Genomic DNA, 24792 nt, shown 5'->3' on the forward strand with positions numbered 1-24792 from the left:
TATCATAAGAGGACCATAATATATTTTAATAGGGAAAGCTTCGGACTCATAAAATTATAAAATGTGCATTGTAGAGTTGGTGGAAGAGAATAATACATAAACTGTCAAAAACATCCACTGCTACCTGAAATAGCACAAGCAATTTTCTTTTCTTATTTTCCTTTTACAATAACTATAATTATTTCTTCTTCTCTCCTTCATAGTGCCGTAGTGCATCATTAAAACAGAGAAACATTGTTATAGGCACAGAAAGCAACAAATAAAAGAGCACTGCATCGATTCAGCATGAAGCTTTTATATTTGGGGGGCCTAAAATTTGACATCAACCCAACTTATCGGCAGTTCAAAGCAAGCAAGCACATTGTAATGCAAATATGCATTGGAGGGTCGTATGCAGAATTAATTGAAGGTATTTGCCACTTAAACAGGACAAAAAAGGAAATTAATGTGTTTGAAACCTCAATAACTCTAAGAAGTTTCGTCTGTCCATTTCAAAACTGAGTTTATATACGATATGTTGGTACAACTTTGTTTATGTCCGGTGAACTTTCAAACACCCTACATTGTTAGGTATACCCTTAAAAATGTCTTGAAAATATCATGAATAAAATTTATATAAAATTATATTTTTCAATTTTTGTTTAAAATAAACATTACTACTATCTTTTTAATCAGCATTCTTTATTTAGATAGTATCTTATACCTCATTTCTCTCTTGAGAATATTTATTGAGGTAGTGTTATAAGCTAAAATATTATTGCTTAGAGAGTAATTTTAAAAAAAACTTACTCTATTATGTATATTTCAACCTATATTTTTTATTAGTGTGTGAGTTTAGAAGATTTACCTTTATCGTACTCAAATTTATGTTAAAGAATAGGAGTATAAACTCTTATTCCTGTGGTAATAAAAATAGAAGAATATTTTGATATTAAATGTAATGATAAAAAAATATCTTATTTAAAATTTTATAAGATTAAAAAAAGTAATTTCAAACTTTTTTTTATAAAAAATTACTAAGTACTTATTTAAGGATTATTACATGTAAAGCAAGCATTAATTTTTAAGTGACACTTAATATGTGAAACACAGTTTATTTAATTATCACTTAGCGACTCTTAATTAACTGCAGAGACTATTTTAAATGAATAATTTTTTTAGGATTACAATTGACAAAGAATAAAGTATATTAAAAGAATGCGTTATGGTTAATATTTCTCAAATTTTTATTTGCAATTTTAGGGTAAGCGTATAATATTGGCAGGAAGAATAAGAGCTGGTTAGCATGTCAAATTTGACACTGCTTAAAAATAGTGTGTGAGGAGTGAGGAGTGAGGAGTGAGGAGTGAGGAGTGAGGAGTGAGGAGTGAGGAGTGTGCATTAATGGGATATGGGCCCGATGAGATTAATATAAAACCAAATACTTTTATATTTCTAAAATGGTGAAGTTTTGCTTCTTAATTTTAGGCAAGTTGTATGCTTTTGTGGGCCAAAAATAAAATATAAAAGCAATGCTGCAGTTTGTGAAGAAGATGAATTGTTGCTTACACTTTTCTTCTTCTTTTTACGATTTATGCTTTTCTTCTACTTTACAGTTAGCAAAGCCAGAGGACTGAAACGATTTATGCTTTGTGGTTCCCTGACAACGCTCAAGAGGGGAACTTATAGCATCACCAGATGCCATAAGCATCTTATTCATGAAATATTTGATTCAACAAAAAGAAATTCCACAAACTATAGTCAAAGCTCATGTGATTAGATCGAGTAAGTTAAAAGCGAGAATGTGAAAATTTTGAAATAAAATTTAGATGGAGCCCTGGAAGTATTGTTAGTGTTTCTCTCCAATTAGAATTAGAGTTTTACTTTCATAATTTGCATAATCAAATTTGCATAAAAGGTCAACACACTAGCATTAAAGGTCAATATATATTATCAAGGTGAAACTTCAACTTTGATTAAAAAACAATACTAACAATGCCTATAGTATTTATCCATAAAATCATTGTACACCAATCTTTTCTACTTCTATTTATGCAACCAAACAAACGTTAAATAATTTTAAAATAAGGGAAATATATCAACTATGAAGTTTATTTACCTCTTTCTTTCGAGTCATAGTATTTTGACATTACACTCTCATAATATATTTATAATGAAAGAGATGTGCAAAAAGAAGACAAAGATCCAATTTAGATAAATTTATAAAAAGTTCTTATAAGAGAAAAATTAGTATAAACAATGAATAACATTTCTCTCATAAACAATTTATTTCTTCAAATTTTAGAATAGTTAAATAAGAGAATTTTTCAAAAAATAGAGGAGCATGAGTTATTTCTAATTTATGAGATAAATTTTGTTATTTTTTACATTGATCTTTGTATCCTTAACTACTACTATGAAACTTTAAGCGACTGGGTCAAAGATAGAAGTGTGAAATAAGACAAGTGCTGTAAAGAAGAAAAATAAATAAAAATGTTGCAAAAAGAAAAATAGCTTGACAATTTTATACAAAAATGACACTTTTTTTTTTGTTGGAGACTGCCCTGTCACGTTGTGGTATGGTGGGCCCATGAGCTCATTCAAGTCAACTAAGGAGACAGGAAAAATCTTATTAAGTTTCAATTCCAATGGAATTTTTGTGTGACAACCATATACAAATTAATGTAATTAACTATAGTAATAAGTATATTATAGACAAAAAGAAAAGACACATTAAGACCATTCTAGGCCTCGGGCAAATAGAAGTTGCAGTGTTACCTCCTAAAACATATCATTCCTTCACGAGCTAGTGTCCCCTCAAGATCTCCTATAATTCTAGCTGTTCTAACTTCAAGACCTCTTTGAACTTCTTGGAACAGATTCCTAATACTGTCGGCAAAGCGCTTCATGTCAATGCCAGCACTTTTCTCCATCTCTTCTGCCACCCCAACAAATCCAGAAACAATCTTTGATTGAATTTCCATCAATTTTTGTCCTGTTGCAACTATGTACCTTTGCAATTGAAATGTCTCTTCTAGGAAGTGCTCCAGTGTTGATGTTTTCTCCTTTGTTCTTGCAGCATTCATATCTCCACGATTTGCGTAGAGGTCATTCTCGTGCTGAAATGTGTAACAAATGATTGACTCATGCTCAACTTTGCTATGCCAAATGAAGTTGGACACTATAATTTAGATCACAGTTAATGCAAAATTGCTCAATTTTTCTATAGAACAAAACTTAGGTGCAATATTCTTGGTGTTTTTCTCTTATTAAAATTGAAATTTCACCATTGCTAACCTTTAATTTTGACCTTTATTGCATGGATTATCAAGGTAAAACTCTAGTCAGAATTAGAGAACAGTACCCAAAAACACATATAGTACTTACATCTAAATTTTGTCCTTTTCTATATCTTAAGTGGGCATTAAAGAAGCCTAAAGGATTAATATGGGTGAAACATTGTTTGTTGTGAGCATATTGTGAATGGATTATAGTGTCAAAGCTAATAAAACTAAAGAATTGATGCTTACCATTCGTTTGCAAAGATCATCAGTCTTCTCTTGGAGGGATTGATATCTTCCAAGTTGTTTATTCAGCAAACTAGTCAAGGATAGATAAGCCTTCATACCAACTTTGCTATCATCATTAATTTCTGCTTGTTCATCATTGGTTTGCTTTCCTGTCAACCTTTCTACAAGAATAAGTTGCTGCTTCAGCCTCTTGATCTTGTAAGATACTCCGAGAGCATGAAGATCCATCTTCCATGAGGACTGTTTTGTCTTACTAATAAAGGGATGGCTGGTAGATGCTATCTTTTCAGATGCATCAATTTCTACTTGTGTTGGACTTTGATTTTGCATAGGAGCAGGCCTATCCTCCCTAGAATCATCTTTTGCTTCTTCAATCTCATTTTCTGGAGATTGAACTAGTAAGTTAGCATTGTTAAAATGATCATGGGGCAGGCACTGTACTTCCTTTTCACATTCTTCCTCAATCAAAGTTTCCATCATTTCTAGCTCACCAGGTTTTTTCTTTACAATCTTGACTCTGGACCAGACAGCATCTTGGGCTACTTCTGAAGATTGAGGGGGCAAATTAGAGTTATTTCTAATGCAATTTAATGGCCTCAACTTTGATGCAAATTGCTCTTTCAGGGAATTCAGTTCATCTTCTCTCTCCAACAGTAAGGTTTCCAATTTCATCTTGTCATGTCTTAAATGAGTCACATCCTTGACCAATCCCTCCACATGTGACTGCAGCTGTTTTGTTTCTAACTCTGTTCTCAACAACTGCCACCGAAATGCCTCTAATTTCTCATCTTTAAGTCTCATTTGTTCCGCAAAAGCATCTAGCTCTAAGTGATGCCTCTGCTCAATCAGGGTTGCATATCTTTCTGCCTCAGCTCGCATCCAATCTTCCAATCTCTTAGCATTAGCAGGAATGGCTGAAGACAAAATAAGAGAAAGGGTCAAGGAAAATAAATGCTCCAACCGTTGAACTTTGTACACTAACAAGTAACAACAAATAAAATCATATAAAAGTTTGAAGAATTTAATCTTACACAAGTCTCCACTTCTTTGCTGCAAATAGTTATCAGAAAAGAGTGAATTTTGGTCCGGTTCTTTTGCAATGTGTGAAGAACCTGTTGAACTAGGCTGCATACCTCTAGCACCAGGAAAAACATCCATCCTTGAACTCAAGTTCACCAACATGCTTTTTAAGGAATGTCTGTCATGTTTTCCTTCTGAAACTGCCTTCCACTTTTCTGTTTCTTGCTCAGCATGCTTCCTCCTAGCCTTTGATAACTTAACCTCCTTTAATAGCATTTGCTTTTCTGCAGTATCAAGCTTAGATTTCCTCAGCATGGCTGACAAAATTTTATCTTTCTGTTCCAAATCCTTGTGAAACTTTGCAATCTCCACAGATAATTTCTGGGACATTAAATCTGACTCCTCCTTCTTCTCTACCAAAGAAGCTAGCTCCTCTTTTGTTGCTTCTAGTTGTTTAACTGCCCGACCGAGCTCAGCCTCAAGCTGCCTTTGGTTTGACACCAGTTCAATGAATGCAGTTTTGTGCTTCCTGAGATCAGAAGAATGCTCTTGAGCTTCACGCCTAGCAGATTCTCTCAACTCTTCTGCATCCTTTTCAGCCTTGATAATCTTTTCTTCTAGCTCCTTCCCTTTCTGCTCCTCTTGTTCAATTTCCTTGTCCCTTGACTCCACCAAATCCTCCATGTCCTTCAATTTCTGATTCAATTCAGAAATATCTGCATCCTTGTTTTTCTCAAAAACTCTCAACTCATTCAATAGAGCACCAATCTGCTGGCGAAGTTTCCTCCTTTCACTCAACCAACTTTGCTCTTGTGCTGCAAAGATTCCCACAACTTTCTCATTGGCTTTAGCATCCTCATGTCTCATCCTTTTCAGATTTTCAATTTCCCTCTCAGCACTCTTGAGCTTGCACTCTCCCCCATTTGGCATTCCCTTTTGAACATTCCACACAATCAACCCCAAGAGCTGAGCACTCCCTTGAAGCATGGTGTCACGGATTTTAGACCATCTTTCAACTTCAACATGTGTTTCTGAGAGGACTTGGAGGGCAAAGAATGCACAAGAAACACCAAAATACTTGGGATACATGCTATCAATATCACTCTTGTTGTCACACCCAATTCTATCCAAAACAGAAATTCCCTTCTCACCCATTACTATGAGATTAATTTCCCTGACCTCTGCAACTGAAAACCAAAGGTTAGAAAACAAAACCACTGAACTAAAAGTCCCACATTACCTTACAAGTCACATGATTCAGACCACACAAATGGGGAAAAGCACAGACCCACTTCTGATAAAACAGATCACAAAATGATTCAATAATTGGGAACCAACTAGGCCTAGTACATTCCTGCCAGTACAATAATTGAGAAACAGCAATACCCGGTGAAATTGATGGGTTCAGTGTGTGACTAAAGCAATAGTTTGCTTAAAACAACATTCAACAGCTTACACTCTCCCTGCTGCAACTCACATCTAAGCAAAAAAACAAGCCACTGAAGGGGAAGAAACTGCACCTAGGCTCATAAAAAAAATATTCCAATGGACAAAATAACTCCACCAGTCACACCAAACAGAAAATTTCATGTAAATGATGTGAAAGGTATCTTGTATAAAAGGTCAGGGAATGCAGAAAATAAGGGTTCTTACACGTGTAAGATTTCATATTTGATTGAAAAGGGGGGTGTACTCTATATTGAATAGAAAGCCATGAATTTTGCTCCCTGGTTTTCAGTGAAAGATTGCCCTATCAACCCCACATGCTCCTTCCTTTCTTTTTTAATTTTTCCCCTTTCTTCTCCTCCTACCACTACCTACCCGCCACTACTCATTCCTCTCTCCATGCCTAAAGTCTTAACCATTTTAGCTAGCAAAAGCACTAGATTCCTGGATGCTTGTCACCATTACTAACAAGTGAGAGAAGCTGAACAACAAAAAGAATAATAAATATCCTCAATCAATTTGGCCATACAATATTGAATGAATATAATAAGACTTGCTTACCTGTATATTGGTGAACTACAAGACATTTTTCTAATAAATTATAGCTGAAGCAGAAATTATAATAATAAAAAAGAGTTGGAAGACTAGACTTTCAAAAAGAGATAAAAATTATCGGAGACAGTACACTACACAACACAGTTTTTGAAAGTGCATGGAAGCAGTTACATAAAGTATATTTTTGTGTTTTCCTTCTTTATATACGTATACATGTACTTGGGTTGCTTTGCAACGTGGTTTACCCATTTTGACAAATTGGTCCTTCTCTTGATTGGCAGTATATAGTGTAACAACATCAATACAAACAACCAAATTAATGACTTATCTGGACCACGCACCTTATCCTTAAATATAACCTGCGATTATCACGTAATTGTTTACATCCATATAGTTCCTTCACATCAAAATTCAATTTAGAAATTCAAATTTCTTGTGAAAGTTGGGACCAAAAGTAAAATATATCTTGCCTTCAGTACATATTTCTCAGTTTGTAAGCAATAAAGATGTCAGAATCATGATGGTTCACCAAAGGCCTAAAGGGTTATGCTTCTCTTCAACTCATTTCCTTTTGAGAGTTGAGATCATAAAAGCAAGAACATGTTAAAGAAAAGCTATACAAAAGGGAACTAAATTATGAATGCCTATGAAATAAGCTTTCTTTTCAACTTATGGTTGATATATTTTTTATTACATTATATTACAGTAATTTTTCACTAATTAATATTATTATTTAAATTTGAGTCATATTATTGACAAAACTCATGGAGATATTATCGATTACTAGACTCATTTAATCATTATTCAATAATTAATAGCAGTGTCAACCAGACATAAGAATCACTATATTTTTATTATTATTATTGGAAGGGAAATGACAATGATTGTTGATGTATAGGAATAATTATATGGTATCATAGATAGTTTTGCCTTTATTATTGAATATTGACATGAGGATGACTAATCGGACATTTTGCAGTAATCAAATAACTGTTTCGTAATTTCGAAAATCCAAGATCCGTTATGGGAATTTGAACTCGGTAATGTCGGCTTCAAAATCTCCAATACATTATAGAAATGTTAATTTTAATTTGATTTTAAAAGTGGTGACCGATGGATGTTGAAATTTATCCACCTTGTTAACTACAATAGTATGACAGCGAAGTGTTAGAATTTTTAGGTCTTAGACTAAGAAAGTCGTAGCCTATGATCCTACCACGGATCTCGATTTTGTAGTGATGCTTATTTAGCGTCCATGCAAATTGATATGATACCACAAACTGCACTGTTGCACAGTCATGAGTGCATGCGCAAATTATCATAGAATTGTGATTGAAACAGACCGTATAACGAAGTTTTGCATCGTCTCAAAGAGTAATTATTAAGGAGTGTGTTTCTTCTATCTCCAATATAAAGGGACAAAGATTTTGTACAGAAATTAATTTCACTACAATGGTATGTTGAAACATTTTTGAAAAAGTAACACGAGTAAAAGTTATACATATTTAATAGAAGAAGAGAGAAACTATTTCTCGTGAATAAAAAAAATCATAAAATATTAATTTATGAATAATTGAAAAGAAAAACTTTCTTGTGATAAAGTGAAAACTTTTTAAAAAATTTTATGCTAATTAACAACAGTAAATGGGTTATTTAAAAATGAATAATAACTAAATACATTTTATAAATTTTTCCAAATCATATTCTTACCATCTAATTTCCAAGAAAGCAATTTTTTTTTTTTTTAAAAATCTTTACAAAACGTTACCTTTGGCTGTATGTAGAAGGTCGATTCAGAGCCTGTCAATAGCGATTTTCTTTAGTATGGGAATAAGCTAGCATTCCCTTTTCAAGCATTTTACGTTACTAACCAAATAATTAAATAAACAACATATAAATTATAAAATGAAAATGTTTTGCGTGTAAATCAATTAATTATATATTTCTAACGAAAGAAAGTGTAAATCAACAAATTCTTATATTTAATACGAATTTTTTATTTAACAATAGTAAGTCATATAACAAATAATAATTTATTAAATATAAATATAACAAATTATAGTTTATTAAATATAAATTAAATAAACAATTTAGATCAAATGCAAAAATTTTAAATTTACATTAATATAAAAAAATTGTCACTTTTAAATGTATATATGAAATATTTTACTTAAAAAAGAAAATTTTCTTCATATCTTAAGTCGACCGACATTGATGCACACTTAAAAATAAATAAATAGTTGGCATACAAATCTTATGTTCACGCCAGGGCCTTATTTCAATGATTAAGTTGACAACCATTAAAGCAAAAACTAGAAAAAAGCTAATTGTCCATGGGAAAGAAAGAACATGCAAAACGGAAAATAGAAGAGGAGGGGGGGATAGGACCCTACTTGCACTCCAAGAATATACACATGTAATCAAATGAAGATCCTGGGATACATAAAATCTTAACACAGACTAACTACAAGTATATCAAAACTATAAATTACGTTATTCGGTTACAATCAGAAATTTATCCCAAGCCCATTAGTCCTAGGGCAGGGAAGAACTCCATTTACCCACAAGGGGTAAGTTTCTTATTTCCTGCACCCCGTGGATTCTCATCCTTCCAGTCATCCCAAGCTCTTGCTTTCTCCTGTGCAGCATCATCATCTTCATCATCGTCTTCTCCTGGTTTTGATTTACTATCTTTGTACCAGGATGAATTGGCTTCTTCCATGAGTCTGACATTTCTCTCTTGCCATTTATTCATTATTTCCATTTCTTTTAGCCCAGCTTCCTCAATGCTCATAGTTGGCAACCTTCCATAAAATATTCAACTTAGCATCTCAAAAAAATGTAAAATACTCTCTTATATTTCCCTATACCAAAGGTTTTCATTAGCCAGGTTAAATGTGCATTTTATTGATAAGGGGAATAATATGTACCTATGACTAGGTTGGAAGACCTGAGCAGCCATTCTTTCTCTCTCAGTTGTTAAGCTTCCATTCACAAGGCTGGCTGGTCCAAATATTAGTGGTTGGTGTTTGTGATCGTGTGCTTGTGAAGCCTTTGCTCTTCCTTCTAGAACATCTTGGGCGAAAGTGGCACATGTGATTGGTGGCGACGGTTTAGTGTGCTGTGCACGAAGTGCAGCATCACGATGCCAAGTTTCTGCTTTCTTGGCACGTTCATCAAGAACATCTCTAGAGAACTCATTATCCCCATCCTGAAACATGTCAAATCACAAGAAACAATGAATAAAATCAAATCTGAGCCAGCACAAAAAATTTCAATTTCCCATTTCTATTTAAAACAGATCATGCCTGATAGAATTATTTATTTATTTATTCTATATTTGCCCTGAGATTCTAGAATTAGCTTGTGAAACATGCTAAGTCATCTTAACAAAGTTGGTTAAGTACTAAAAATTGCTACTTCATAGTTATTCAAGTTTTAATTTTTCACTCTACAACATTCCATAGAGCAATAAAGATTTCCAGCATAACATTAACAATGTCAATATGAAGTAGTAGCAGCAGGCCCATGACCAACTGCCGACAAGGTATAACAATGCTTCATAAAGTATTACACACCAAAAAATTTACTACCTTAGATTGTCTATCCTTTACAGCAGAAAGCATCTCCTCCTCTTTCTTTAACATTTCCAGCAGGTCTAATGCCTGAACATGGCAAGATAAACGTGAGAAGAATGGAATTAGAAGTTTCAACAACTTAAAATGTTGCATAAGTATGAACCAACCTTACAGATTGCCAAAGATATGGTAGTATTCCAAGCCTGGAAAAAAAATGAAAAAGAAAATGAATGGTAAAACAAACCAATATTATTCATACTTAAAAGAAATCTTTACCCTGTAGTCACATACACACACCAACATATATGTGGAGGGAATGATTTATTCGTTTACATGATATAAATAAAAATCACTTATTCACTTTTGAAAAATAATTATTAGAAAATCCATAGGTGGATTAAACGTTTCATCATACAAACCATATATATAAAATCTTATATTACTCCAAAATTATTTAGGACCTCATTATATACAAGAAGATTAGTATGATATACACTATTGAAATATATGAAAATAAGAATAATTTGATTATGCTTTTATTGCTGTTCAATTTTAAAAAGATTTAAAACAAATAATTAAGGTAATAAATAATTATAATTCAGTGGTTAAACTGATAAAAATAACATTATTAATTTATTATATATAAGTTATTGAATAGCATAAGAATAATAAATGTTACACAAATGACACACACAGGTGCTTCTCAGCATTTGAAACAGCCAAGATCCATTTAAAAAATCATAAGGCAGTCAAGCAAAATAGAGGACCACTCCAAGTCTCAGAAACCAAATGTTAATAGCTTATCCCAATGTTTTAAACATCTTCTGTGACTGCTAATTACCAATGCTTGCAGCAAAAGTAAACTGAATTTAAGCCTATCTAATGGAAGGAAAATGAATCATGTAAAAACTGACTTTCAGGGATACAAGAATATAGCATAACACAAAACAAAGCAAGAATAACAGAATATTAGCAGCATCACAATAAAATAGGCGGCAGATCAAGACAAAAACCTCTCTTTCTTCTTCCCCATCATCGTCCAATACTTCTTCCTCTCCTGCCTCAACAGGGGTGGACAGCGCAGCTGCTTTAGTAGAACGCCCACGTCGTTCCTTTCGCTCCTTTATTTCCAACAACTTCGATTCTGCAGCTCTCTGGCGTTTAAATCTAGCAATCTACACAATACATACTTATAGTTCCTGTATTCTATAGAAAATCATGTTATATAATTTAAAATATATACATAGAAAACAGAAGACCTTTCGGGCTCTCTGATCAGCAACAGATTTTGATGCCCCTTCCTTATAAGATTCTAACTCCTCTTTTGGAACCAGCTCCATTGCCTCACAAAATGAGATGAATTCCTACAAAAGGGTTGTCTTTAGTAAGTAGGGATAATGGGTTCAGGATGGTGCATGTAAGGTTTAGGGTTAATGGTTTAGTTTTTAAGCTTTAAACAAAGGGCATTAATTATAAGGAGTATTGCAGAAATTTAGTAAGCGTTGTGCATATTATATGAATTGGCTGTTGGTGGGGGCAGGGGTTTCTTTCTTGGCATCAGCTCTCACCTTTAGTTTCGCCTGGGAAGCCTCTATAATCTGTATCCTATTATCCTGTGCTATTTTTTCGGTCAATTCAGCAAGATAAAATGGCACCTGAGGGAATTATCAAGTGAAATTAGTAAAACAGTAAAAAAAACATATATTAATTCCTCAGTTATCTTCAACAATCAGTACTTAAAAGTTAAAACTTAAAACAGATGCAGTAAATATCCCATAGATGAAGCATGTGTCCAGCTTTACCACACTTATACATATCCTCAGACTTGGTTGAAGTAATCAGGGGGGAAATCCATAGTGATGATATGATTTCTTTCTAAATACTAATTGTTGCGTGTTCCTTAGTGATGCTTGGTGGGAAATACCATATACCACCATTCCCATGATGAAACTTACTCAATAAGAAAATCCACCACCAAATCTACCAAGAAGTTGAATAGCAGCTGAGCATAGCAAGTGAATGCTTAAATGAACTTATATATATTTCATCCTCAGAGGGAACTTAAAAAGAACCATTTATTCTATTAGGGAACAAAGAGTACCCTAAATTACTAAACTGATGCAGAACACCCAGCATAACCATCTATCAAGAATGTACTTCAAACAAGAAAATTAAATAAAACAACAAGAAGAATCCCAGTTTTCAATGTCATATTACCTTCCTTTCTCAACCTTGAAATAAATAAAAATACAGGAAAAGTTAGTTTCAAGTACAGTTTTGAAAGAATCTTGAATAATATTTTTCCTCCTGTTTGAATTTTTAAATAACAATTTCTCATCATCAAGCTATTGTGGAGATAACAATAGTCAACCCTTATCTCACTAGGTGAAGTCAGCTGTCAGCTACATAAATCACACACACTATTGAGTTTGGTCAAAAACTATATTATGATGGCATGATTAAATTTTTTTAAATGTTAAGGTAGCCCAAATCCAGTGGCCTATATTTTACTATAAAGCATTATAAAGTTGATCTCACAACAAATTAAAATTCTGCCTCATGTCTTCCGCTTTGATGGATTAGTTTTATCAGTCTCCAAATACCTAGAAACTTCGCTAACACTATCGCTTCTAATCTGTCACCAGAGAGTAAAAACAAACCCAGTAGAATCTACAAAACTCTTCCAGAGACACGTAAAATTCATCATACATACCACTATTCGTTTTCCTTCACTATGCAAAATAAAATGAAGATGCATAAAATAAGAATACCAAACCAAGGAAACCAGTATAAAATTTATTTCATAAAAGAGAGAGAGAGAGAGCAACAAAGTTAGCGAAGTACCAGAATGTACTTGAGATTGGTGGTGCTAATATCGTCTTTGGTCTCATTGGCAGAGAACAAACCCAGTTTATTGACCATTTCCTCGCACTTTTGAAGGGCCTCGCACCCTTTCTTCACAAGCTCCTAAACACCAAAATAAACCCTAATGAAGCAAAAGAGAAAAAAAAAAAGGTGCTGCATAGGTGTGTGATGCGTACCTGATCGGCTCCGGAGTCGATGGCAGTTGCGTGGATCTTGCGGGCTCGTTCAAACAGCGCCGGCAACGGCATGTCCTCCATCGTTGTTGAGAGATGTGAATTTTTGGGTGAAAAATGGTGTTTGTATGTTGCAAATGAGAAGAGAGATTATACAGAGAGAAGGGTAATAACAAAGTAAATATCGAGAGAGATCGAGAACAGTTGACGAAACAGAGAGAAGGAAGAAAATGGGTTCTTGCCACTTGCACATCAAAAGCAATCTCTCTTTAAATATATTAAACAAAAGTTTTATTAACCATGCTCTTGTAATTACAATTGATTATAAGAATTTTAAAATAATATTTTTTTATTAAAAATAATTATAATCTTTTTATAAATATAAAACTATAATTATTTTTATTATTTATTTAAACTCAATTTTAAAATTAATATTTTTAAAAATTAATTTTATTTTTAGTTTTATTTATCTGGTTAGATAAAAGATGAATTTACTTTATATTTATGTGTCTACGTAGAAATTTAAGCATTATTAATTGCTATTTTTCACTAATAGTCCTTTTTTATATTCACTAATCACTATACTCCTTTGTCTTTTTAAGTATAATAAATAAAATATTTTATATTTATTTAGAATAATTTAAAAAAATAACTCACGCTTATTATAAGTTTTTAAATTTATATCAGTAATTTGTTATATAAGTTATAAAATAAATTATTTTCATTTTACGTAAATAAATTTCATGTTTAAAATTATAACACAAGTTATTATTTAAAATAATTTATATAATAAGCTTTTAATTGATAAAATGTGTATTCGATTGTAGTCTTACACTAATTTAATAATTCAAAAATTAAAAAAAACTACTAATAAAGGATAAATTAAGAAAATTACAAATAATTCAAATAATTTGTGTTTTCAAAATAATAAATTCATGTGTTTTTTCATTTAAAACATACTTTATAGAGTAATATAAAAAAAGTTAACTCCAACTTTTAAAATAAAGTTAAAAAATCTAACAATAATAAAAGTTTATTAAAAAAAAATTCAATATAATTTTATTATTTTAATATAACAATTTGTTAAAAATGTTTAAATTTATCCTGAAAACTAAAATTATCAAAATCTGTATAAATACTATTCAAAGAATATAATAAAGATTAAACTCTCACTTTAGTCTCTAAGAGAATTTGAATCAAGCATTTTAGTCTGAAATATTTAAAATATCATGTTAGTCTCTAACTTCAGACTCCGTTAAGAAACTGCGACAGAAAGTTAAATTGTCACATTAAGTGCTACGTTAAAATCTCACCTGACAGAAATGACGTCATTTTTGGAAGCTGTCGTGATACCTCTAATAACGAAATAGTGTCGTTATGATTCAAACCTTTTTTGCCCTAACTCAATGACATAATTCCTTATTTGTGTCGAAAAAGAACCCCTACCGTAAGTGCACACAGAACCTTGCTCAAATTCTTGTTCAGAAGAGCTTGTTGATTTTGATGATTCTTCCTCTTACTCTCTTTTCTTCAAACACAACCACCTTGTAAACCCTTTTGACTCTGAGGTTGATGATGAACTCTCACTCCGTGCTATGGCTGCTTAGTGCTTTATTTCACTCTCCACGTCCTTCTTTCTTTTCAACCGGTACACGCACACGAAGATCATTGCTAAGATTCCAATGCCAACAATATCTCCCACCACAACAGATTAGCGTTCCCACTGAAGGACTTGAGATTCTGGTTCAACAACATAAAAAAATTGGAAACTTAGCCGGTGAGATTGTTGAAGGAGAGGTCAACGGTGGCATTGCCCAAAATTTCCTCCGCGAATCTCGATGAGATTTTTTTGAAAAATCTATTGTAAGAAATGTTCAAGTAATGCATGGTGAGACGTCCTCGTTATTATTAACAATTTCATCTCAATTATTATGTTACTATGTTCAACTTAGAGACTCTAATAAATTTAACCTGTTCAGTAAACATAAATGAAGGCATATACCTCACACATAATGCACATCTACATATATATAGAGTTGTTGTTCAACAGTAGATAATATAATACAGACCTCCTACCTTTCCTAGGTTATTCAAGTATTTTACAAACTAAAGGAAAATGAAGGTCAGGCGAAAAGATCCTAAGCACTCATAATTTACATATACCCTATTTTTGACTATTTTTGTTTCTTTTCGAGCATATCACTCTCTTCTAGTCATCTAATCCATCTGGAGGAGGATCACCATGAAGGCTCAGGTAAGCTGCTGCACAATACATGGGGTAGGGAATCTCAACTCTAACAGGACTTTGCATAATTATGGGAGCAATATCGGGGTTGTTAATGATAGTAATAGTTAGTATCACACAACTCATAAAGATAATAGTTTAATTAGCATTATTATGGCTCCAAGTTCCTGATCCCATACTAAAATTCATGTTCTGCTCAAGAATAAGGATAATCCCAGCACTCATTCTGCATCCATAACATAGTTAATAGACTCAAAGAAAGAATGAGTAGATCATTCATAAATTATTTCATAAGGAAATACTAATTGCTGAATAAAGATAACCACTACATAACTTATAAATAAACATCTCATAGTATTTTATCTGTATTATTTCTTTCCTCTATGGAGTAGTTAATTATCTATTTAATTTTTTAGGTTAAAGATTGAGAGTTTTGTAGGTGCAATCCAGATAGTGCCATAGGTACAACATCCCAAATAAGAAACCAAGCAATCCGTGCTCAAATTTTATTATGGTCACTCATAGCGGCTTACACTCTAACCAATCTTGATATGCTCTAATGTCTGTCATGATGGTTTAGCATATTTCTCACTGCCTGCAACACAAATTAGCTAGGTTTGATCTCTTGCTAGGACTTTAGTACCTTACTATCTCCTATGGTAAAATTAACAATATTTGCCCCTCACCTGTACCTGGTGTTTTCAACCACTGTCCCTATGAATTGCTTCATAATCACAAAATGAATTCTAGCCATTAATCTGCCCATTGGATATACACCTATCATAATCATTCATCTCTTAAAACAAGATAATCATTCATTTTATGGACACGGCTATTTTCATATTTTTCCATATTTCATGCATCAATTTGTAAAATTCATAACTAATTCAATACAAATCCAAAAATCATGAAATCACCTAGGTTTTCTTTGTTTAAGTGTCTACTTTTCAACAAAAATATGCACATAAATAATTTTTACACAAAAAGTAATGCTTAACTTAGTTTCTTTCTACTACTCACATGATGCCACTTTTTGAATCCACTAAATTGTAAAATTTGTAATAAGTTCAATTATCTTTCGAAACACATGAGACTAGTGATATTATTCTTAGTATTATGTCTATTTTGAAGTAAAAATATTTTTAAATTCAAAATGTTTGCATACATTAATTTGTGCTTTAATTTATCTGTACATGTAACAGGTTAGGATAATTCTGCAACTGCATATTAAAACAATCATAAGTTATTCAATTCACCACCAAAATTCATGAAATCAGTGACATTCTTTCACTTTGCTTATATAGTTTCACAAAAAACTATAAGTAGAAATTCATCACTTTCATATCTCAGAAGTAGTCCTAATTATTCTCTATTGCTTACCTTAACTCACTTCTCAAAATTAGTTAAATATAAAATCATAAATATTTTATTTTAAGTCCAAAATTAATCAAACTAGTGAGGATATTTTCCCTATAGTATCTATTTTCATGCAAAAATATGAATAAAATAATGGCACATATATCCTTAAAAACGAAATCAAGTTTCCCAGCAATATGCACAAACCATTAGTTTCATATAACAACAATTTTAGAAAATCATAAGTATTTTGTTTTAACTACAATTTAAGTAAACTTAATGAGTATGGTTTCCTTATGAAGTATAGTTTTTTACAAAAATATAACTAAAATTACATCATGCATGAATTTTAAGAAGAAAGGAACTTAAAGTGAGTTGTTCTCAGGAATCATTTACACATATCATATTATTCAGAAATTCATATCTATTTTTTTTCATATCCAAATCAAGTGAAATTAGTAAGAAACGTTCCAATAAAAAGTCTATTTTCATAAAAAAAATATATAAAATAACGCCACAAACAAATATTAAAACAAAATTGAATCTAAGATATACCTGATCCTAGAATATTTTTTTTCATTTAGTAGAACTTAGAAAAATCATAACTAATTCAATTTAAATCTAAATAAAGTAAAACTAGTGGAAAAAGTTTCAAAATTTAACTATCTATATGAATAAAATACTAATAACAATTTTTTAAAAGGTTTTCTCATATGTTATATTATTTGCAGTTTAGTCCTTTTACTTTATGTTAATTGCAATGAGGTCCTTTTTCCAAAACTTGAAGAAGTTAGGTTGTTCAGCACGTTTTTCCCTTGCCTTTAAGTCATTGTCTAGGTCTCAATATGGTCAAAAACACTCGTTTGGTCCTACTACTCATATGATTAATTATTTTAAACTTTTTGAAGTCTATTTATGGTCCAATCATAGTATTTTCTCATTTAAAGGTGCAATCCTTCAAATTTAATTCCATATCTTAGTCAAATTCATATGATTCTTATACTTCAGAAGTTCCAAAAAATGTCCAAGAGTCCAGGGTTTATTTCTTAGTAATTTTTTTTTAAATCATTTTCCTTTTACCCTTTCATTCAAAATCATTAAAAATACATTTAAAATATTATTTCAAGTCAAGATAAATCCAAAATATCAAGAATATTATAATAATACAAGCTAACATCTTAAGAGATTTTTTTAGATTTTTAAAAAATTTTAAAAAATAAAAATCAATACAAAAGCAATTATAACTATCTCAAAACCATAAATCTTCTTAAAAATTTATGAAAATTCCTTTTTATATTCTACCAAAGCCTATTCACGAAATTTTTTACTAAATTTAGAATATTTATGCCATATAAAACTCAAACAAAAACTTAGAACTCAGATCATGCATCAAAAGAATATTTACAGAAATAGTAAACAATTTATGACAGAAAACTCCTGAGTATTTAAACAAAACTTTAACAAGACTCTCAATCAATTTCAAGGCATGGATTCACATATAATCAGCATAATATCATAATAATAACATATAACAAGCAAAGTCATCAATAAATTTCCTTCAAAATACCCACTTACAGTTGTTTAAGATTTTTATGCAGAATTTTCTGTTTTAACTATTCTTAATATTTTTCTTGTGCAAGTAAATTTTGTTTTCATATATCAATTAGACCCACAAAATTTTCATTCAATATAAAGGGTTAAGGGTTCCCCTTGACTCAAAATTAATTAGTAAAAGTATTCTCCCAATTTATGAACTATACTCCCCTCTCTTACTTCCCTTACTTGATTTTGTCTTTGCCTATTTGGGTGAGGTTGCAAGGGTGTGTTGATCTCCTCTTCTTCTTCTTTTTCTTGGTTTAGTTTGAGCCTCTTTACTTTCCTTCCAAGTCATCTTTGAGTTTGTCCAAAAAGGTTCTCAAATGTTGAAGTTCTTTTGCTAAATTTGGTGGTGGAGTTATTTGGTATTTTTGGAGTTTTTCCTACTTTGTTGGCTTGGAGAGTAACATGGATGAGTGGTGGGATTTATGTTTGGCATATTTTTTATGTGATCAAGTGTGTAGAAGAGTTTGGTTTGGCTAGATTTAGGAATTTTGGCTAAGTCTTCAAATTTGCTCCATTTACACGTGAATTTAGGCCTTATATTTGGGGAATGCTTTTTAATTTTTTTTCTTGGTTTTTATGGAACAGAGAGTTCATAACCATTTAGAGAGGTTAAAGTGGAGTAAATTTGCTGTTGGAGCCTTCCCCAAATTCAGATTTTATCATGGTGAAAAGTGGTTCCAAATAATCATGCTCAATGTGGATATTTTGGACCATTGTGGTGTCGTCTAGTTACCCTAAATTTTTCTTGTTAATTTTTCTTGTTAGTTTACCTTTAGTTCCTGGTTTCTAATTTTAGATTTCTCCTCTCACATAACACTATTTTTGGCTGAATTTGGTTGGGTTTGGTTGGGATTTGGTTAGGCTCCTTAGTTAGGGATTGAACCATTGACCCTATGCCATCATCAAGGAATTTTAGTAAACTAAGTCTTTTTTCTCATTGGCTTCCTTCACTTCAGCTAATACTTTGCCCAATTATTGACAAATTTAGTCTACTTTTTGTGCCAAAACCATGCCAATTGGGTTGGGTAAGATAGGATTACAAAATTAAAAGTTTTGGTCCATTTGTCTAGCCCTTTTCACACCACTTTAAGTGCTGAGTTTGCAAAAATTAGTTTGAATTTTATATTTGAGGTTTGGATCTGGTTCTTGAAAGAATACAACCTCATTTGACCCAATAATTTGCCATAAAAGTTTCAAAAATTTTCATTATCATTTCCTTATCCAACTTGGGTCTTCATTCTAGGCCTATTCTAGGAGTATTTTGGTCTTTTTGGCCAATGTTGTAACTTATTTTTAATTTTCTATTCTTATTCTCTCCCAATTGATTATAAATTTTGTAATACATAATTAAGATGGTATAAAATTATAAAAATAAATTTTTTAGGTAATAAAATTTCGTTATCCAATTTTTCCTTAATTCGTCTATTTTTCGGGTAAATTTGACTAAGTGTGTTTTAATTCCTATATATATATATGATCTAATTCTAATTTATTTATATTGATATAATTATTAATTAAATTAGAAGTAAGAAAAATTTGGGATGTGACACATGGCGTCACCACCAATATCCAGAGGCAGAGTCTCGTTTAGCAAATTCAAAGATAGATCCAAAACCTACAATGTTTGCAACCCATTAGAAGGAAGACCCAAAGTGTTGAAAACTGTAATAATTAAAATTAGAAGCTTGATTAGCAAGTTAGTTTCCTTTCTATTTTAAATACAATAGTTAGTCAAAAGTTAATAGATAGGTTGCTTAAAATAGAAGTTAGATAGAATTGGAGGGAAAGTTGAATTATGTAGGAATCAAGAGGGTATAAATAAACACCCTTATGTACTTTTACAGGATTGATGAATAAAAGTCAGAGTTATTTCCTCTTGAGCCTTGAGTGAGGTTTCAATTGGATAATTCTGCTCCCAATTATTACAATTTGTATCATATTAGCTCGGTGACGATGGTGACCACAAAGGAGCTCGAGACTCGCATAGATTCCTATTAGAAGGCCCTCTCTAATCATCAAGAATCAATGCAAAAAAATGTTAGAAATCGTTCAAAAATCAATTGAAAGCCTCACAGTGGTAATTGCAATGATGAATGTTGGAAAGAAAATCACGAACGTGGAAGATTATCACAGTGAAACTTCGGAAATGGTTCTTTCAGTAGCCAATAGAGCGTAGATTCCATTTCTGTCTTTTGAAGGCTTCAACTTTTGAGATTGGAAAGTAAAAGCAAAATAATTCTTTGATTTGGAGGGTACTCTCGACGAACAAAGGAGTCGTTTGCTATTATTGTCAATGGATGGTAAAGCTTTTGCTTGGCAACGGTATTACATGTAGAACATTAATAACAAAGGAAATTCTTGGCAACAAATCATTCACGATGTGGGAAGCAAATTTGACACAGGTGCATTCGATGATCCAATAGTAGAGCTTGCAAGATTGAAGCAAGATGGACCTTTGATTGATTATCTGGAAAAATATGATACATTGCTAGCCAAGGTATCAATTATAGAAGACTTAGCATTAAGTTTCTTTCTTTCTGAGTTAACCCCTGAGCTTGAGAAATCTGTTAGGGTTCATAGGCCAACAACAATCCAAGAAGCCATACGAATTGCAAGATTACAAGAGGAGGTGCTTTAAGAAATGGCAAAGAAGTTCTCACCAGTGAAATCAGCAAGTTCAGAATCACAAGTCAGATATACAAGATCATGGTCTTCTACATTTCCACAAATCAGAAGTTATCCAATCACCACTTTACAACAAAATTAATCTCAGAATCCTACAGTCTCACTACCTGCAGTAGATTCTAAGGTTTCATCCACAAATCTCATCTCTAGGAAGCAAATTAGTGAACGAATTGCAAAAAGACTATGTAGATTTTGTGGTGAAAAATGGGATAAGGATCATAAGCAGAGGTGTAGAGTGTGGGGTAAATTAACTGTTATTTTCAGTGCACAAGATAAAATGACTGCTGAATTTACATCTGAATCTGAGGGAGAGTAAGAAACTGAATTGGTAGAACAAAGTTTTTAGACTTAATTAGGGATGCAGATGTTCGTATATCCCTTAATGCATTACAGGGTGTAGCTAGAGATAACATTCTTCATATGAAAGGGTTAATTAAGAAACAACCAGTGTCATTCTTAATGGACACTGAAAGTACACATAACTTCATTAATACCAATTGGGTGAAATCACTTAGACTTAAGTCTCAAAGCATAAAAAATTTTCTTGTTATGATTGCATCTGATAAACAAATGGTTATCACTAGAAGTTATACTCAGGTTGAATGGAGGTTTGATTATCATATTTTTCAAGCTAACTTTTTAGTTTTGCCTAACAGTACTTTTGGGGTGATACTTGGTATGCAGTGGTTTAAAACATGAGGTGAAATCAGTTGGAATTATGCTCGGCTGACAATAAAGTTTCAACATAAAAAAAAATTGGTTTGCTTACAAGGTGAACAACTTTCAATTGAAATCACCAAATTGGAAAGGTAAGCTAAAAATAGCTCAATGTCAAGCTATGTTATTAGCACTGCACATACCAGTTTGTTATACTGAATTGTCTATTGAAGATCACAAGTTGACTCAAGAACAGGAATTTGAACTGAATAAGTTATTAGAGATATATCACAAGTTATTCAACGAACCCACAACTTTGCCCCCAAAAAGACGATATGATCACAAGATTTCCTTACTCAGTGATAAACCATTTTGTCTAAAACCATATAGGTATCCACATGCTCAAAAAGAGGAAATAGAAAGACAGGTTAAGGCTTTACTTAACATTGGTTTTATCAGGGAAAGTGGAAGTTGTTATGCATCTCCATTGGTTTTGGTAAAAAAGAAGGATGACTCATGGAGATGTTGTACTGATTTCTGTAAACTCAATTCTTTGACAGTAAAGACTAAATTCCATATGCCTTTAATAGAAGATCTATTGGATGAATTAAATGGTGTAAATTATGTTTCCAAACTAGATTTATGAAGTGGATACAACCAAGTCCGAATGGCAGAGGAAGATATTCATAAAATTGCCTTTAGAACCCACAGTAGGTACTATGAATGGGTTGTGTTACCCTTTGGACTCAGCAACACATCAGCCACGTTTCAAAACTTGATGAATGATATTTTCAGGGAACACCTCAAGAAGTTCATTTTGGTATTCTTTGATGATATTTTAGTTTATACAAAGACATGGTCCAATCACATTCACTGCCTAAATACTGCTCTCCAAATATTACGAAAACACAACTTGACACTCAACTACAAAAAATGTAGCTTTGAAAAAGCCAAAATAGATTACTTAGGGCATTTGATCTCTTCCCAAGGTGTGCATCCAAATCCAAATAAGATTAAGGCAATCCAACAGTGGTCAAGCCCTGCGACGGTCAAAGAATTAAGAGGATTTTTAGGCCTCTCAGGCTACTATAGAAGGTTTATTCAGAATTATGGGAAGCTTGCTCACCCACTTACACAATTGCTGCAGAAGGACACTGAGTTTAGGTAGACAATAGAAACTGAATCAACATTTGTTAGATTGAAAGAGGCCTTAACATCAGCTCCTGTCTTAGCTTTACCTGAATTTGGTCAGCCTTTCACATTAGGAACGAATCCTTCAGGTGTGGGCATTGGGACAGGACTTCTTCAAAAAGGTCATCCAATAGCCTATATTAGCAAAGTTATGGGTCCAAAGTATCAATTACTTTCAGCCTATAAGAAAGAATTATATGCTATACTATTTGCATTGAAGAAATGGCAACACTATTTTTTTGGGTAACACTTCATAATTAAGACTGATTAGAAAGCATTAAAGCACCTTCTTGAGCAACCTCCCATAACCTTGATGCAGAATTGGGGATTAGAGAAACTCATGGGGTTGGATTTCAGCATTGAGTATAAAAGGGAAAAAGAGAATGTGATAGCTGATTCACTGTTTAGGCAGAAACAGGAAGTTTAGCAACAATTTTCTAGGTCACATCTCAATTGCTGATGGATGCCAAGGATTCATGGAAAGCTGACACAAAATTGAAAAAGCTAGTGGATAAAATAAGGATGAATCAAGATTCCTACAAGCTATACACATTTGATGGCACATTTCTTAGAAGAAAAGGAAAAGTGGTGATTGGAGCAGATCAGACAATGAAAGAAAGAATATTGCATCACTACCATAATACTGTGATTGGAGGACATTCAGGAGACGAACTAACGTATAGAAGGATTAAAGAACAATTTTATTGGAAAGGATTGCAGAAAGAGGTCAGGAAATGGGTGCTAGAATGCCATATCTGTCAAAAAAATAAGTCATTGTTACAAATGTCTGCTGGATTACTTCAGCCATTATCTATTCCTGATAGAGCTTGAAAATCCATTTCAATGGATTTTATTGTAAGTCTCCCTAAATCTAATGAAATGATTTCTATCTTTGTGGTTTGTGACAGGCACACAAAGTATACTTATTTTATAGCCTTGGCTCACCCTTTTGGAGCAGTTAAAGTAGGACAAGTATTTCAGGACACTGTTGTAAAATTACATGGTTGGCCATTTGAGATAATTTCTGATAAAGATAACATCTTTATGAGTGCCTTTTGGTCTGAATTGATGCAGCAGCATGAGGTTAAATTGTTGAAATTCACAGCTTTCTACCCTCAAACCAATGCATAAACTGAGGCATTAAACAAGGCTTTAAAAAGTTACTTGAGATGTGTTACTGGTGAATTACCTAAGAAATGGACAGAACATCTAGCTTTAGCAGAATTATGGTATAACACTAAGTTCCATACAACCATCAAGATGACACCATTTGGAGCCTTATATGGCTACCCTCCACCTAGGCCAAATGTTACAATACAAGGGGAATCACTAGTAGAAGCAGTAGCCTCTACTGTGAGAACAAGACAACAGATAGCAAAGCTCTTGTAGGATAACTTAACCAAGGTTCAGGAGAGGATGAAGAAGTATGTTGATCTTAAAAGGTAGACAAAGAATTTAACTTTGGAGACTTAGTTTACTTGAAAATACAACCTTACATGAAGATACAACCTTACAGGCAATTGAGTTTGGAAAATTTGACATTTCACAAGCTAGTTGTAAGGTACTATGGTCCTTTTAAGGTATTAGAGAGAGTGGGCAAAGTAGCATACAAATTTGAGCTACCAGCTAGAACAAAAATACACGATGTATTTCATGTTTCACAATTAAAAACACATCATGGCCCTCAGTCAGCGTCACATGACTTGCCACTGTTCAATGATAAGGGTGAATTTGTACCTCAACCACTAGTGGTTCTGGATGGACGTATGAAGAAAAAGGGTAATAGAGCTGTCACTGAGGTGCTAATTCAATGGCAACATACTAACCCAAAAGATGCAGTTTGGAGAAAATTACACAGTATGCAACAACAATTTCCAGATTTCGATTGAAGGGCTACTTGGCCTTGAGGA

General features: G+C 32.6%; 2 protein-coding genes across 5 annotated transcripts; both read right to left on the reverse strand.

Moving 5' to 3' along the window:
- Nucleotides 1-308: 308 nt before the first annotated feature.
- LOC113872214 (myosin-2 heavy chain, non muscle) lies at nt 309-6703 on the reverse strand. 3 transcript variants are annotated; one of them, XM_027509599.1, is made up of 5 exons: nt 6537-6703; nt 4541-5716; nt 3510-4423; nt 2758-3098; nt 309-2588 (listed from the first exon to the last, which is right to left on the reverse strand). In XM_027509599.1, exons 2-5 carry the CDS (start codon nt 5682-5684, stop codon nt 2585-2587), a joined length of 2403 nt encoding a protein of 800 aa, XP_027365400.1. In that variant the 5' UTR covers nt 5685-5716; nt 6537-6703; the 3' UTR covers nt 309-2584. The 3 variants fall into 3 exon arrangements, with proteins under 3 accessions (XP_027365400.1, XP_027365392.1, XP_027365409.1); XM_027509591.1 differs by having other exon boundaries at nt 2478-3098; nt 4541-6456; XM_027509608.1 differs by having other exon boundaries at nt 2588-3133; nt 4541-6703.
- Nucleotides 6704-8867: 2164 nt separating this feature from the next.
- On the reverse strand, nt 8868-13409 carry LOC113849557 (PP2A regulatory subunit TAP46). Of its 2 annotated transcripts, none has more exons than XM_027479558.1 (9): nt 13150-13409; nt 12953-13072; nt 11677-11763; nt 11368-11472; nt 11122-11283; nt 10276-10311; nt 10124-10195; nt 9461-9741; nt 8868-9334 (listed from the first exon to the last, which is right to left on the reverse strand). In XM_027479558.1, exons 1-9 carry the CDS (start codon nt 13228-13230, stop codon nt 9088-9090), a joined length of 1191 nt encoding a protein of 396 aa, XP_027335359.1. In that variant the 5' UTR covers nt 13231-13409; the 3' UTR covers nt 8868-9087. The 2 variants fall into 2 exon arrangements, with proteins under 2 accessions (XP_027335359.1, XP_027335352.1); XM_027479551.1 differs by having other exon boundaries at nt 12953-13075.
- Between the last annotated feature and the right edge of the window lie 11383 nt (nt 13410-24792).

Source organism: Abrus precatorius, unplaced genomic scaffold (genome assembly GCF_003935025.1).
Source record: "Abrus precatorius isolate BTA unplaced genomic scaffold, Abrus_2018 Scaffold10, whole genome shotgun sequence".
In the NCBI taxonomy this organism is placed as follows: Eukaryota; Viridiplantae; Streptophyta; class Magnoliopsida; order Fabales; family Fabaceae; genus Abrus; species Abrus precatorius.

Bases quoted from the DNA above. Each gene is read 5' to 3' on its own strand.
- LOC113872214 (XM_027509599.1), bottom strand. From the start codon at position 5,684: ATGGGTGAGAAGGGAATTTCTGTTTTGGATAGAATTGGGTGTGACAAC. The intron at 4,424-4,540 runs GTAAGATTAAAT...TTTTGTCTTCAG, and splicing joins GCAAAGAAGTGGAGACTTGT to CCATTCCTGCTAATGCTAAG. The intron at 3,099-3,509 runs GTAAGCATCAAT...TACACATTTCAG, and splicing joins ATGATCTTTGCAAACGAATG to CACGAGAATGACCTCTACGC.
- LOC113849557 (XM_027479551.1), bottom strand. From the start codon at position 13,230: ATGGAGGACATGCCGTTGCCGGCGCTGTTTGAACGAGCCCGCAAGATC. The intron at 10,196-10,275 runs GTTGGTTCATAC...TGCCATGTTCAG, and splicing joins TATCTTTGGCAATCTGTAAG to GCATTAGACCTGCTGGAAAT. The intron at 9,335-9,460 runs GTACATATTATT...ATTTTATGGAAG, and splicing joins GTCTTCCAACCTAGTCATAG to GTTGCCAACTATGAGCATTG.